Consider the following 15675-nt stretch of genomic DNA (forward strand, 5'->3'; position numbering starts at 1 on the left):
TTCATTGAAATACAGCATTCCTAGCACTTCTTTAGATGTGCTCAGAACTTTAGGATGTGTTCTATGTAATGGTGATGCTAAATTTAATTTAATCACCAGACGCACCCAGCAAATGCACCTCCTTATTACATAGCATTAACATGTGAAATGGTCCTAACATCATTTGTTTCTGCTGCAGGAGGAGAGGGTGATGGTGGTATTGGAGTATGCGGATGGATTCTGGTCCTTACATCATTTTTCTTCATCCTTTTGACATTTCCCATCTCCATATGGATGTGTATAAAGGTAAGACATTCTGTAATGTGATGAAACCCTACATACCTACTTACCTACATTCTGAGGTAGGTTTGAGCTCTGTGAAAAGCAAGCATTAATAACTCTATCATGCTACGTATATCTTACAAAGAAATGCTTTACCAGGATTACTAAACAGTAAGTTGGCAGTATGTAAACAATTGTTTCCCCAAGCTGGTCACTTTAAAGATCTTGTCAGTTTGTTCTAGACATTTTTTTGCATTTTTCTTGGTGCTGGAAATTAGTTACTTGAAACCAACTTACATCTGGACATCTAAAGATATATGGATTTATTATATAAAGTTAATATTTATAATAAAAGTTCTATTCCCCCACTCTTTAAAACCTGCATTTAAAATTACCATGCAATCTGATTGGTTAAAAGTTACCTAACCAAATTGTTTTCTGCATTTAGATTGTGAAGGAATATGAGAGAGCGATCATTTTCCGCCTGGGCCGTATTCTGCGTGGTGGTGCAAAAGGTCCAGGTGAGAATACATTGTTAATATTATTATGATGGAATTTCTGCTTGTTGTATGAAAGTGAAACTCTGGAATAGGGGGCACTTAGCTTCATTGTAGTTTAGTTGGTCATGTACCAAAGTAAATGGCTGTCGATTGGCTCCAATAATTTGCATGAACAATTAAATTATCCTATGTAAAAACTGTTATTTTTTATGTAAATGCATTAATATATGTAATATAAACTACCCTGTTCAGCAAACTGATCTGTACAGCAGGCTGAAATGTCTCTAAAGCAGTAAAACACTATTTGGGAAATTTTAAAATTTGGGATAGGGGGATTTAAAGTAAAGAAGCAACACTCCTTCTTTTACTGTCCATGTTTAACAAATACACAGAGAAGAGAATTCTTTAGACAAGATTGTGTTAAGTATGGTTTAGTAATTTGTGGAATAGTGACAGGTCAGCTGTTCTTTGTTCCCCTTTCAAGGTGGATGAAATCTTCAGGCCTGTCTCTTTATGAGCCCATCTCACTATTTTCAGCGGCTCATCAGACATGGCTCACTGACCTCTCGTCTATGAATTATCCTCAGTTTCTGTTTAATTTTGCTCTCGAAGTATGGCATTGTTCTCTTGTATCTTTAGCAGGTTCTGAAATATTTCTCGTTTTTAGGTCTTTTCTTTGTGCTTCCCTGCACGGACAGCTTCATTAAAGTGGATATGAGGACCATCTCCTTCGACATCCCTCCACAGGAGGTAAAGTGCTTTAGTCACCGACATGTTACATTTTTTGGGGGTATGGGGATGCACCTCTGTATAGGGCATCAAGAGTAACTACTGGTCCTAGCATCATCATTCAAACACTTTTGTGAACGTTTGCTTTTTGACCATACTTTGTAAAGTGGGGTAAAATACTGCACTCCATAGGCTCATTTGTTTATACTTGCTTATGTGATGGCTCTCAAAATATCAGTTGTCAGATTGTTTTGTACAGAAGAAACAAGGTATTATTTATTTCACAGATGTTGTAAATGCAATTGGCAATGTGTGAATGCTGTCCACTGAACCTGGGGAAACTTGAGTCAGTATATGCATAAAGAAATTCAATATAATATATAGGTAGATACAGAGACCCAATCTACAATATCATATTTTTTTGCAAAGATCAAATGCATACTGTGTCTTGTTTTATTATCCTAACCTTTTACACTCCTATGATGCTTTAAAGTCACAGTGTCTTTTTTTGTGCAACATATTCACTTAACATAGGGAACTGGACACAGGAACCAATTAAACATTGTGCAAATAATTTTCACAATGGCTTCTAGGAAGCAATGTGCAAATCAGCCCATTCTGTACCGTTATAGTATGATTTACCAACTGTTGAAATCTGTGTGGTTTGCATACAGAAACTGATCTGAGCTCTCCATATTCCTAAGTAATGTGACATGTCAGCAACACACTTTTGTACCCTTTTAACCAAGTTTTGTAATGTGGAATGAAATGGCACAATCTGTATACTGTTATTTTCAGAGGAGATTGAGTAATGTCCTCTACCTGTATTATGTTGGGAGAGTCAGAGAAATAGGCTGCCTCTTGCTTTATTGTCTTAACACTTTGCACTCCTATGAAGCATTTATGTCACTTCTTTGAACATGTGGGGGTTATTGCTATGGGGGGAACAAGCTGTGACTTTAATGATTGTATAATGAGCTCTCAGCATTGTTTTAGGGTTTCCTAGCCTGGCCAGTCTACTGGGTTTTACTGTGAACTTTCAGGTCCCATAAGTAGCATAATTTCACCAAAAATTAAAATCATATTGAAGGTGCTGACCCCTAAAATTATTATTACTGGTAAGCCTGTATCAGTCACAGAAGCTGTATGTATATTTCAGTCACCAGACCGAAATCACAACACTGACCCCTTATAAAGAAACATATACCAGTATGGGACTAGAGACACAGTTTGTGTCATCAGCCCAAGCAAATTGCTTATCTGCCATTTCATTAATAAGGGCCCCCTGTCAAATATTTCCTGTTTACTGATTCATTTGTAGTCTGATAAAATTCTTCTAAAGTATTCATTAGCAGAACTTACCCATTAGGCTGATTAGGATTGCTCCAGTGCAGACATCACCCATCTCCTGTACACAATAATTTGAACTTGGATATGTATATTGTTCGAATCTATCACTCTGTGGCCATTTATTTTCTAGAAGCTGATACAGGAAATATGATTTTTTATTGTTTAAAGATGTCCTCCATTTTATTATGATGCAATCAGTGGTGTGAAATGGATTTCTTTTCCCCTAATTACATTCTTTGATTCTGCAAATGTTGTGGGTTATTAGCTAATGGAACTGATAAAGAAAATTTCAATTTTGTTTAATATTTCTAGCCTTTAGCTGTGGTAAAATAATTACCATTTATTTTGCAGAGTGGGTAATACTTGTGGTTCTAAAAGCAGATCTAAAGCTCTAAGGTCAATTGTTCTGACTTTCATCTTTCAGATTCTGACAAAAGACTCAGTGACAGTCAGTGTGGATGGCGTTGTTTATTACCGGGTACAAAACGCCACCTTGGCTGTAGCCAACATCACAAATGCAGATTCAGCAACCCGACTTCTAGCACAAACCACCCTGCGTAATGTCCTGGGAACAAAGAATTTGTCACAGATCCTGTCAGACAGAGAGGAGATCGCACATAACATGCAGGTGAAGCATTCAAATTGACTTCAGATTGTACATGAAATGTCACAATGGCTTGAGGAAAGCATTGTGCCCATCATTCCATTTTTAAACTTTTAATTATTGATTCACCAGGTGTTGCAATGCTATGGGGTTTGCATTGCTTTTTTTCCTATGAAGTCATGTGACAAAGCTTTTCCCAAGTTTTGTAATGTGAGCTGAAGTCATAATGGCTTGGGGGAAGCATTGTGCCCATCATTCCATTTTGTGAACTTGTATTAAACTGATTCACGAGGTTTTGCAATCCATGTGGTTTGCATTGCTTTGTTTCCTAGTAGGTCATGTGACATTTGCAATGCTTTCCCAAAATGTAAGATGAAGTAACACACTCTGTAGGCTGTGATTACTTAGCTATTGTTTTACATATGCGCATGTACTGGCACTCAAATATCTGTTGTTTACATTGTGTTTCCTTTAGAGGAGACTGATTTAGGGGTATTTTGTGGAAGTTGGGCAGTGTGCTAACACAGCCTTCGACATCTGAGGATACATTAAGAGTCTGTATGCACATAAAGAATGACCACATACTGTATAGTTATTCAGTGGTACTGACTTTTTCACATTTGAAAGGATGAATATGTATGTTCATTTCATGTACATTAGGTTTTACCTCTATAGTCATACAGCGTTTTTGCACACAAAAACCAATGTATCCAATGGTGGACGTGGCAAACAGTGAGTCCCTATGCAGGACTGCTTTGGGGCACCCCTGCTAAACTCACATGGGCCCTTGTGGGGGGACCTGTTGGCTAAGAAGGGTCTGGACCCTTGTGCAGTAGTCTGTGCAGTGTCTGCCCTTGAATGTGTCCAATATATAAGGCCACTCCAGGGGCTACACAATGCACTAAAAAAAGTTTTTTGTGGAAACCAAAAGATTCTCTTTACTGTGGTAAACTGGGAAAGTGTTTTGTGTTGATAAATAAATAGGTACAGGGGCTCTGTAGCCTAAATACCCCCCCCCCCCCCCCCCCCCCCCCCCCCCCCCCCCCTCCCCAACTACATAAATGTTCTGGCTTTTCATTTTTCACCTTTCTGACTACAGTCTGTAAATTCCAAATTCCGTTCTGCACAGCACCAACCAAATCTCGCCAATCTGACTGGATCACTGAGATGACAGATTTCCTGGAATCCACAAGACTTTCTAAGTTTGATTTTGCTAAAATTGTAACCCTCATATGCTTTTGTTGTAAAAAACAGTTATTTAATTTTTAATTTAGAAAGAATATTATTCTTCATACATTCACAGATGTAGTCTTTCAACACCACCCACAGCCTGCTGGAATACATATATATATACACATATACACATATAACAGAAGGCTGCAGGTGTGTAGGTGGTGATATATTGCAATATTTCGTGCCTGCATAGCAGACTTCTTCTATTTGTAAGGTGCATGAGATCTTTTACACATACAGACAGGCCTTTATGTTATGTAAAAATGTTTGACACTCTTTTTATATGTGGGAATTTTTTTTTTTTCAGTCCACGCTGGATGTTGCTACTGATGATTGGGGTATTAAAGTAGAGCGTGTGGAGATAAAGGATGTCAAATTGCCAGTTCAACTTCAACGAGCAATGGCAGCAGAGGCTGAGGCTGCCAGAGAGGCAAGAGCCAAGGTAAGTCATGAGGCAGCTGAGCTGTTTGTTTTATTGTTATTCTGTAGAAAATTAGGGGTATTGTAGGAAAGACGTTGTAATTCTCTGCTGAATTGGTGCAGGACATCTTCAAAAACTGTTGCAAATTGCTATGCCCAATCTTACTGATAATATCCCATTCAGTTACAGGTCCACTGAGCAGGCCATGAAGGGTTAAAAGCCTGTGTGTAGCAGGCCATGAAAGAGTAAACTGTTGTGTAAATGGACATGTTGGATTGTCTTGTACATGCACCACTTAGCAGAAGAGGTCTTAGTACAGAGGCTGTGTTGATATAAAGAGGGGTTGGTATGACACTTCTCTTGAGGAATAGCAGAAAGCAGGTAAACAGCATTTATCTTGAGGCAGGAGCATTTTTGCAATAAATTAAGGCTTGTTTTTTTGTTATTTATTTTTTTTAATCAGATGTATATAAACCCTAAAATAAACATATTTGCTTTCTTTTGGTCTGTTAATTATTTCACTAAATACATTTTGTATCATAGCACAATACCTATTAATCCTTGTGCGCTGATAACTCCCTATGCTCACAGATATCATTCCATTATTCTCAGTATCTGTAAATTTCAGTACACTTTCCCCATGTTATGGAGAAGAATGGTGTTTTGTACTGATTACACACTTCCAATCCTAGGCTGACAACACTACACTCACAGTGTCGTACAGTGAATGAGCATTGTCACTCTAGACCAAAATGTGTGTAAATGTAAGAATCACTAGGTGAGAAAAAAGGGCAAACTAATACAGGCACCACATGTTAAAAATAGCTAATTATAGGTGTTTTTCCCATGTAATAGAGGAATGTAACTTTAGGCTAAGTTCAGACGATTGCGGTGCAGTTACGACTTCTTTGCTCCTTCCCTTTTGCCAAGATGCTACATATAGCATCTCAATCTTTGCAGCACATTATGAATGATTGCGCACTGAACTGCTGACAGATGCCTGTTCCTCACGAACCAGCGGCAGCAAGTGGGAAGCTGAACTGGTGGCAAGGTGCCAGCTGGCGTAAGCAACATGGGAATGCTTGTTCCCATTGCAAGTCTGAACTTGGCCTTACTCCTCTAGAGAAGTGTTACGTGTGAACTTTGATTGCACAATGTTGGAAAAAACTGTACGAGCCAAACTTCCTATCTTATAGTTAATACAGTGAGGAAAATGAGGAAAATAAGTATTTGATCTGTATGTTTGCCCTCTGACAAAGAAATGACCAGTCTATAATTGTAATGGTAGGTTTATTGTAGCTGTGAGAGACAGAATAACAACAAAAGAACCTTAAAAAACCCAGTGCTCAAAGTCAGAGCTTGATGTGCATTGTAATGAGTGAAATAAGTATTTGATCCCTTATCAACCAGCAAGATTTCAGGCTCCCAGGTATCTTCACTGTATGCAGATAATGAGCTGAGATTAGGAGCACCCTCTGTAAGGGAGTGCTCCTAATCCAAGCTTGTTACAGTACCTTAATAAAGGACATCTGTCCACAGAAGCAATCAATCAATCGGATTCCAAACTAGCCACCATGGCCAAGACCAATGAGCTGTCTAAGGATGTCAGGGACAAGATTTTAGATCTACACAAGGCTGGACTGGGCTACAAGACTATGGCCAAGCAGTTTGGTGAGAAGGTGACAAAAGTTGGCGCGATATTTCGCAAATGGACGAAACACAAAATAACTGTCAATCTCCCTCGGTCTGGGGCTCCATGCAAGATCTCTCCTTGTGAAGTTGCAATGATCATGAAAATGGTGACGAAGCTACCCAGAACTAAACAGTGGGGGATCTTGTCAATGATCTCAGGGCAGCTGGGACCATAGTCACTAAGAAAACGATTGGTAACACACTGCGCCGTGAAGGCCTGAAATCTTGCAGAGCCTGCAAGGTCCCCCTGCTCAGGACAGCACATGTAATGGCCCATCTGCAGTTTGTCAATGAACATCTGAATGATCCAGAGGAGAACTGGGTGAAAGTGTTGTGGTCAGATGAGACCAAAATTGAGCTCATTGGCATCAACTCAACTTGCCGTGTTTGGAGGAGGAGGAATGCTGCTATGACCCCAAGAACACCATCCCCACCATCAAACATGGAGGTGGACACATTATGCTTTGGGGGTGTTTTTATGCTAAGAGGACAGGACACCTTCACCGCATCGAAAGGACAATGGACGGGACCATGTACCGTCAAATCTTGAGTGAGCACCTCCTTCCCTCAGCCAGGGCATTGAAAATGGGTCGTGGATGGGTATTCCAGCATGGCAATGACCCAAAACACACGGCCATGGCAACAAAGGAGTGGCTTAGGAAGAAGCACATGAAGGTCCTGGAGTGGCCTAGCCCATTGAAGATCTGTGGATTTTTAGGGAGCTAAAGGTTCGAGTTGCCAAACATCAGCCTTGAAACCTTACTGACTTGGAGAGGATCTGCAAGAAGAAGTGGGACAAAATCCCTCCTGAGATGTGTGCAAACCTGGTGGCCGATTACAAGAAACGTCTGACCTCTGTGATTGCCAACAAGGGGTTTGCCACCAATTACCGTGTTTCCCCGAAAATAAGACACTGTCTTATATTTTCTTGGGCTTCCAAAAACACACTAGGTCTTATTTTCAGGGTAGGTCTTATATACTTTTTTTAATGAAAAAAAAACACTTACCATATTCATGTATGAATATGGCCATAAAAAAAGGCACATTTTGAAGTGGTTAACGTATTAAGGTGCTTTAACACTGATCCACAGATGCAGCACAGTGCACCAGAAAAGATACGGTAACCCACAGGTGCACTGTACAGCATCTGTGGATCTGTGTAAAATCAGCACTCAGTGGATGTGGCCGGGGCAATGATTGCTCACATTTTTATTTTTTTTATTTTTCTGTGCATTTGAGAGTTTTATATGGTGACCCAATTGTAAATTAAACTCTTCATTGATTCATTGCTACCGGTATTGGTTACTGAATTCAGCATTTCTCTTCTTGCACTGTTACTGTATTAAATCAGCCAGCTTGTCCTTACAAACCTAAAATCAGCACAAAATGTGGCTGGGGCAATGATTTTTTATTTTTTTTTATTTTTATACCGTAATGGTGCTGGTTAAAATAAAAAAAAAAACTTACCTTATCAGAAGACGCGAGCTGAGTTCCTGGCTTCTGACAGGCGAAGTGCATGTAATATTACTCCGCCTGTGACAGGAGCCGGAACTACAAGGCAAGCATCGGCTTGTGCGGCTCCGGAGTGTGTACGCCCGCTGTCTCCCGCTCGGTGAGTATTTTTTTTTTTTTCTTTTTCTACTAGGTCTTATTTTCGGGGTAGGTCTTATATTAGGGCAGGTTGGGGGAAAAGTGCTAGGTCTTATTTTCGGGGTAGGTCTTATTTTTGGGGAAACACGGTACTAAGTCATCTTTTGCGAAGGGATCAAATACTTATTTCACTCATTACAATGCACATCAAGCTCTGACTTTCGAGCACTGGGTTTTTGATGGTTCCTTTGTTGTTATTCTGTCTCTCACACCTACAATAAACTTTCCATTACAATTATAGACTGGTCATTTGTTTGTCAGAGGGCAAACATACAAAATCAGCAGGGGATCAAATACCTCTTTCCTTCACTGTAAGTTGTTTCCTGGCTAGGTATAGCAAGGAGAAATTGCAAGATCCGTTCTGATTTCCCTAAATTCGGAAGCTAGGTCATGCAAGGTCATTAGCACATAAAAGAGCAACCAAAATGAGATAAAAAGAAAGTACTGTCAGCAGAAGTATGTTAAAAAACATTCTACACATCTGTATGTGATAGAGAGGAAGCTACTGAGTGTGTTATTGCTTGGTACACATCCTCACAGCAACACCTGGTAAGCAAGGTTAACTGAAAAATACCTAAATTATTTAGTCTACCAGGAATAATTTCCTCCATATAGTCTAATATTATTGGGTAGGGACAAGAATTGGGTCATTAGGAAAGCCTTCTTTGACTTTTTTTTGGATAATTGTCACTTTGGATAGTGTTGGATAATAGTCACTTTATCTATTAATTGTTAAAGTGTTTGAGGTTCAAGGGATGGCCAGTGTTGCACTGTAGTTTTTCTTGGCAGATAAAAAGTTCTTGTTACCTCTATTTCCTGATAAGTAGAAATCTTTAGAAACTGAGTTTGAAGATTCCCAACAAAACACTTATTGGTTCTGGTTAACACTGAAGATGATTGAAAATACATCCTGATAACAGCAGACTTATTTTGGCCATTTCTAAAAATCTATTTATATTTTTATGTATCGCAGTAAATATTTAGGTAGTGCTACCTTTAGTTACTAAAAACATTTATTTACAAATATCAATCAGACCTGTGATAAAAGTGTTATTAGCGAACATGCAACAAACCTGAGATTTATTTGAAACTGACTACCGTTAAGCACATTGTTTGATAAAGCTCCTTGTATGGTTAAAAGTTTAGCAGCCATATATATTTTGCTGCCTGTGTCCCTGAAAGATAAAATTAGCTAGAGGACTAATATCATTTCCAGCATCTACCGGAAATAAAAATTAATCTGTTTGAAAGAAAGCCTTTTAAAATAAACCTATCACATCTTATTTGATTCCTCCCTTCCATGGACTGTTCCTTAACTGAACAGTCTTCTTCATATTCAAGTCTATAGATCAGTTGGTTGAAATAATCTCTTATGCCACCAACAGCCTTTATTTTAGCCTACAGTAAACATTTAAACTCAGAAGCTGTAGATTTGTTATGATATTGGGGGTTTTTATTACAGTCAAAAATAAGAGGGAAATTTTGCACAATGCAAAATGCCACTATATGTAGCAGGCCAAATAAACTTTATCTAATACCACTTTCTAGGGCAGACTATTTATTACAGAAGACCTGCATGTGATCTGGCAATGCCCGCCATTGCAGACTATTGGCACATTGTCACAAATTTATTATTCAGTTTGTTAAAACAAGAGGTCGCTGTTACTCTGCACATATACTACACAAAAAGCAATGGCACTACTATAAAAAGATTTTTCTTTCTTGTAAAAATATTGCCTGTTGTTACATGTCCAATTATTACCAACAAGAGAGCTCTGAAAATAGTTATTAAAAAAAGAATTTAAGTAAAATCATGTTCCAAAAAATGTTCTACTGAATTCCGCAAAGTTTGGAATGTATGAAATAACGTTCTCAGCAAAGATAGGCTTGAATAAATTTAATACCAGAGTAATTATGTGTCTGGATGAATAGGAGACTGAAGGAACAGACAGGAAAAAAATGTTGGTGCAGATAACACTGCGTAAAAATTTTGAACAAATTTTTTGTTGACTTAAATTTTTAGTTTTTTTACACTAAAATAGGTATGCCGATTCTGAAAGTTATCGTTAATGATAATGATGCCGATTCTGAAAGACTGAAAGTTAGTTTTCTTCTATCATGTCAGGTTTTTTCTCTACGGCTTATAATAATGCGATTACTGTAGCATGGATTTGTATAGGCTATTCATTTACACGCAAGACAGTGTGGTCAGAGATTGTGCGCTGCTCTACGTAGTGAATAAGCAAAATTTATTTTTCTACTTCCACACGTATTTCCTTTTCTTTCAGATCATGTCTGTCTCTGCTGTTTCTCATCGTAAGTGCCTAAACAACCCTGATTCATTTTGTTATATCTGGCAGTTTCACCATTCCAAGTCAAAGGGCGAAGATCAGCACATTTGTGGAGCAAGCCTATTTGGCATATTTCAGAGTTAAACTTGGTGATCAAGATAAGTGTTGGGGGGAAGACGTGATAAGGGAAGACGTGATAAGATGCCATTTGGTATACTTATGGTTTGGCGAGAGGCCAAGTGACTGTTTTCAGTGACTGTTACTTTTGAATAGTGAAAACTTCAGGATATAACAAGAAAAATAAATGTAACATAGAGGATCCTAGTCTACCATCGGCTATCGGTTTTTCATAACACTACCCTCTCTTGAAGAACATGATTATGGTGATGAACTAGGTGACAACAATGATGAGGATTTTTAAATTGAAGAGGACTCTGTTCGTAAGGGATTTGATCAGCATGAGCTGAGTGATTTGGGACTATCGAAGAAGGCTTCAGAACTCCTAGCATCAAGACTGCGTGAGAAAAACTTACTTGAAAAAGGAACAAAGGTATCGTACCTTTGAACCAGAGAAATTGCATTTCTGCAGTACTTTAGAACTGACTGTGTATTGCCATAACATACCTGGTTTAATAGAGGAATTGGGAATTCTAATCTATAACTCAACTGAATGGTGACTATATATCGATAGCTCAAAGCGGGGCTTAAAGTGTGTCGTCCTTCACAATGGCAATATATTTGGGTCAGTCCCAACTGGCCATTCAGTTGCTTCTTGAGGAATATGCAGACATAAAGAGAATCATTGAGTTGTTGTAATATCACCAACACAATTGGGTCATCTGTGTTTACCTTAAAATGGTATGCTTCCTTCTTGGTCACCAACATGGATACACCAAGTATTCCTGTTATCTGTACATGTGGGACAGCAGAGCTCGTGAGATGCATTGGGTGGAAAGGAACTTGCCTTCAAGATCTGCCCCAAAACCAGGTGATCCAAACATTTTTATTATTATTATTAATAATAAACAGGATTTATATAACGCCAACATATTACGCAACGCTGTACATTAAATAGGGACATGAAACTGGGTCTGATGAAGCCTGTTTCAAGTACCTCATTTTGACATTTCCTAGCCTATCATTTGAAAAAATAAAGATTGGTGTGTTTGATGGTCCACAGATTCAGCAGCCCATCAAAGATGAACATTTCATCAGGACAATGTCAGAAGTTGAAAAGAATGCTTGGTTATTATTCAAAGCCATTGTCAAGGACTTTCTTCGGAATACACAAGCAAATAATTACATACAAAATGTCCAGAAACTCTTGGAGAGCTACAAAATGCTTGGTTGCAATATGAGCATCAAGGTGCATTTTCTCCATAGCAATCTTTCTAACTTCAGAAAACCTTGGTGCAGTCAGTGATGAGCAAGGTGAACGATTCCAGCAAGATTTGAAGGTCATGGAAGGACGGTATCAGGGTAGATGGGATGTACATATGATGGCGGAGTACATATGATGGCGGACTATCGTTGGAGCATCCGGCGAGATTGTCCTAACACTGAACACTCCAGAGTAACAATAAATACTTTGTATGAACAAAAAAAATTAAATAAACAGTACATTCAAGTTATTATTTCATTATTTCTTCATTGCATTTTAAATTTGTATGTTTTTTGACAAAAATGGAGGGTACTCTGTATCGTAAATACTGGATGTGACAGCAAAAAACTGGGGTCATTTGTGGATTCACCACCCAACAATTAATATAAAACAAGTGTAAGATCTAACTCCACAAAAAATGCATTCCCCAGTGTAATATATGATCCTATTTGGATGTTGTATAATTCTGTATATGCTAAAATGAACCAATTATTATTTTTTCAATAATATAATTGTCATGAGTTACCTGGCAATCCTAATTTTGCATTATAAAGAGTCCGTCAATAAATACTGATCCTGCATTTCTCTTATAGTTTATCTAAGTTTTATGTCAACAATTGTTTTGTAAGTCAGTGTGTTTCTCCTACAGATGTTCCATGAGCAGTTTTGACCTCTTAGGTTAGTTTAAGTGACATCAATTATCTTTTTGGCTATCTGTAATGGTAACATTCTTCCCACTGACCAGCAATATAGGAGACATTCTTACTCTGACCACCACACTAATGACATTACAGGATAGAAAGCTCTGAATGATGGCTAAGGGCACTGTTCTTTCTTTAGTAATACCTGTGAATTCCTCGATTTATAGGGTTATTTTTTGGCATGGATACAATGTGTGTTCCCACAGGGATAATGTATGTATATCCAGCTACTAATCCATATTGAACTGTTATTGTATGTTTCCCATCTCAGGTAATCGCAGCAGAGGGTGAGATGAACGCCTCCCGAGCTCTTAAAGAAGCTTCCATGGTAATCACAGAGTCCCCAGCTGCCTTGCAGCTCCGATACCTTCAGACACTGACCACTATCGCTGCAGAAAAGAATTCCACTATCGTCTTCCCACTGCCCATTGACATGCTTCAAGGAATCCTTGGTGGCAGGAAGTAGCACCACTTTCAGAGTTTATAAAAAAGGTTCTTTTTATCAATATATCAAGAGTGTTGCCTATAATCTCAGAATGCCTATAAAGACCCCCATTTTTTGCAAAGCTTTAGCTTTGCCCTGTAATGTAAAAAATTAGGATTTCTAATAGACAGTCCTACACAGCAAACACCACAATACCCTTTAATCAAGTCTATGCAAGGCCTCAATATCATCTGCCTTGTAAATATCTTTTTACATAAATATGAAGAATTAATTATTTATCTGTGCGACCTCTGAATGTTTCAAGATGTTCTTAGTTAGTTATGACAACATAATCAGTCACTACTTTACTAAAGATGATGTATGAGTGTTGTGCATTAACCCTTAGCAACCAGCTATGACTAAGTTTTCAACTCTGAGAACAGTGAAAATAATTTGGCTGGTTACCAGGGCTTTCTACAAGCTGCAAAGTCTTTTGCCCAGTTAATTAGTGTCACAGTTGGTTATAATCTGACTATGCAGAACAGTAAAGTGGACCCACATAAGGGCAGCACAAAGAGGCCAAATCTGTGACGTGAAGAACATTGATAAAGCTGTGAAAAAAAAAAAAAAACAGAATAGGAAGAAATTGCAAGTATGGACTAACAATGATAGACTTTATAGAGAAAGAGTCAAAACCCACTTTCTCTTCTATTGTTTTAAAAACTTTTTGTTTTTGTACAAAAAAACGATACCTACATGGAAAACAATTCAGTCCCAGCAGTAATCATTTCTCTGTCACATATCACTTATGTGGTCCTGTAAATCTATTGCTCTGCAGGCAGCCCCAGTGCAACCTGAATCATCAATATACCCAGCTGTAAAAGCAAGGTCTCACATAAGTACATTCAATTTATATCCAGATTTCCTTTCAGAGCCACTGACTCTATAGCACTGTAGTCTTCTTGAAAACAGGTGTATGTATCTTATACACATTGCACTAGAATCCTTTTGTCCAGCAGCTTTTGTTGTAGATGATGCAGTTTTTCCAACTGCAATACATCTTGTGCAAACTAAGCAGAACTCTGGCCTTCCCTTCCCTACCTGCTATATGCATAGGAAATAATGGTCCATTAGGACCTAATTCCAGGGAAATTTTATTGTATTCTTGTAAACCTGTCACAAGTATGGTAAAACTGTGCAAACATAAGAATACAAATTATAAAAAAGCAGCAGAGGTGGACTGCATTAAATAATCACTTGTTAAAACCTTGAGAAGTGAGGTTTAGCAAAAATGTAACACAAATATATATATACATTTCAACTGCCTATATCTTTGGATTTACTGATCATTTTGACAAAAGTTTGCATTACAGGTTGACTTAACATTTCTCCCCATGTGGATGTACAATCTCTGGGAGGGGTAGTTAAGGTCATTGCTGCTGTAAAACAATTTTTTTTAATCACTTTGCTTTATTCAGCTATTTTTCTGCATTCCTGTTAACATACAGAAACATATATACATATATTTTTGTTTATTACAATATTCAGAAGAAACTGCTTTTACCCAAATGTTTTCTTATATGGAAAACCATATAATGCTAACAAATTTGTGTAATGCATGTCTTTCTACACTTGTATTATGAAACAAAATGACATTAAACGATTTGTCTGTTCCATCTGCTTTATTTGCTTTCAAACAGGATATTACAATTTGTAACAAAATTATCTAACTTTAACATTACCTTAATGCAATATTCTGAACAGAAATATCCTTACTGTGTACATTCCGAAACAGGCCACACAGAGGATTTGTTTAAGCTTTTATTACTTTTAAATATCCAAAACTGCATTGGAAGGTATAACAAAAGCTTTTTGGTTATTGCACAGCTAGTAGGGGAGGGTCAGAGCTATGAAACATCTCTGAAGGATTCTAGAAACAGTGAAGGCACAGGGACCGCACTCAGCCGCTACATTACATGTTCAGTTCCGCCAGGGCTCTCTCTAGGGGATCCACAGCCCAGTAATCATTGTCCCAGCCCAGGAACCAGCCAGTGAATGTGGGAGGCTCAAAGCCCTGTTTGATAACAGCAATAGGTGTCCTCTTATCGCGATTGGCAGGGTCAGTCTCAATGTATTTGGATGCTGAAATACAAAGTTAAAAATTACAATCTGTATACAATTTACCGAAAAACATATAATTAATAGACTGGGCCTAATAACTGACAAGTGGAGGTATTTTTTTTATGAACACCCCTAAAATGGTTGTGTTCGGATCCATTCAACAATCTTGTGAGGAGCATTTCCAGAGGAGCTGCAGCTGAAGCAGGGGTGTTCAAACTTTTTGCAAAGAGGGCCAGATTTGGTGTAAGGAAAATGTGTGGGGGCCGACCATTCAGCAGGTACTCAGGGTTAGTGTGGGCGTGGTCTGCGTGGGTCCG

The 15675-nt window shown here is 38.3% G+C and overlaps 2 protein-coding genes and 1 long non-coding RNA gene across 5 annotated transcripts in view; 2 read left to right on the forward strand and 1 right to left on the reverse strand.

Annotated features, from left to right (window-relative positions):
* The window catches only part of STOM (stomatin), a 30654-nt gene extending 15743 nt beyond the window's left edge, over nt 1-14911 (forward strand). Inside the window, exons 2-7 of the mRNA XM_072431308.1 lie at nt 179-285; nt 710-782; nt 1429-1511; nt 3265-3468; nt 4985-5119; nt 13085-14911. Of these exons, the coding sequence (XP_072287409.1) occupies nt 179-285; nt 710-782; nt 1429-1511; nt 3265-3468; nt 4985-5119; nt 13085-13279 (797 nt within the window). The 3' untranslated portion in view covers nt 13280-14911. The remainder of the gene's footprint in view (nt 1-178; nt 286-709; nt 783-1428; nt 1512-3264; nt 3469-4984; nt 5120-13084) is intronic.
* LOC140344263 (uncharacterized) lies at nt 5175-12689 on the forward strand. The gene is made up of 2 exons (XR_011923531.1): nt 5175-5479; nt 10729-12689. It is a non-coding gene; the product is annotated as an uncharacterized lncRNA (long non-coding RNA).
* The window catches only part of GSN (gelsolin), a 41407-nt gene continuing 40632 nt past the window's right edge, over nt 14901-15675 (reverse strand). For all 3 annotated transcript variants that reach the window (XM_072431307.1, XM_072431305.1, XM_072431306.1), the window contains one exon: nt 14901-15379. In XM_072431307.1, the coding sequence (XP_072287408.1) occupies nt 15210-15379 (170 nt within the window). In that variant the 3' untranslated portion in view covers nt 14901-15209. The remainder of the gene's footprint in view (nt 15380-15675) is intronic.

The sequence above is a fragment of the Pyxicephalus adspersus genome, chromosome Z (genome assembly GCF_032062135.1).
Source record: "Pyxicephalus adspersus chromosome Z, UCB_Pads_2.0, whole genome shotgun sequence".
NCBI classification, from domain to species: Eukaryota; Metazoa; Chordata; class Amphibia; order Anura; family Pyxicephalidae; genus Pyxicephalus; species Pyxicephalus adspersus.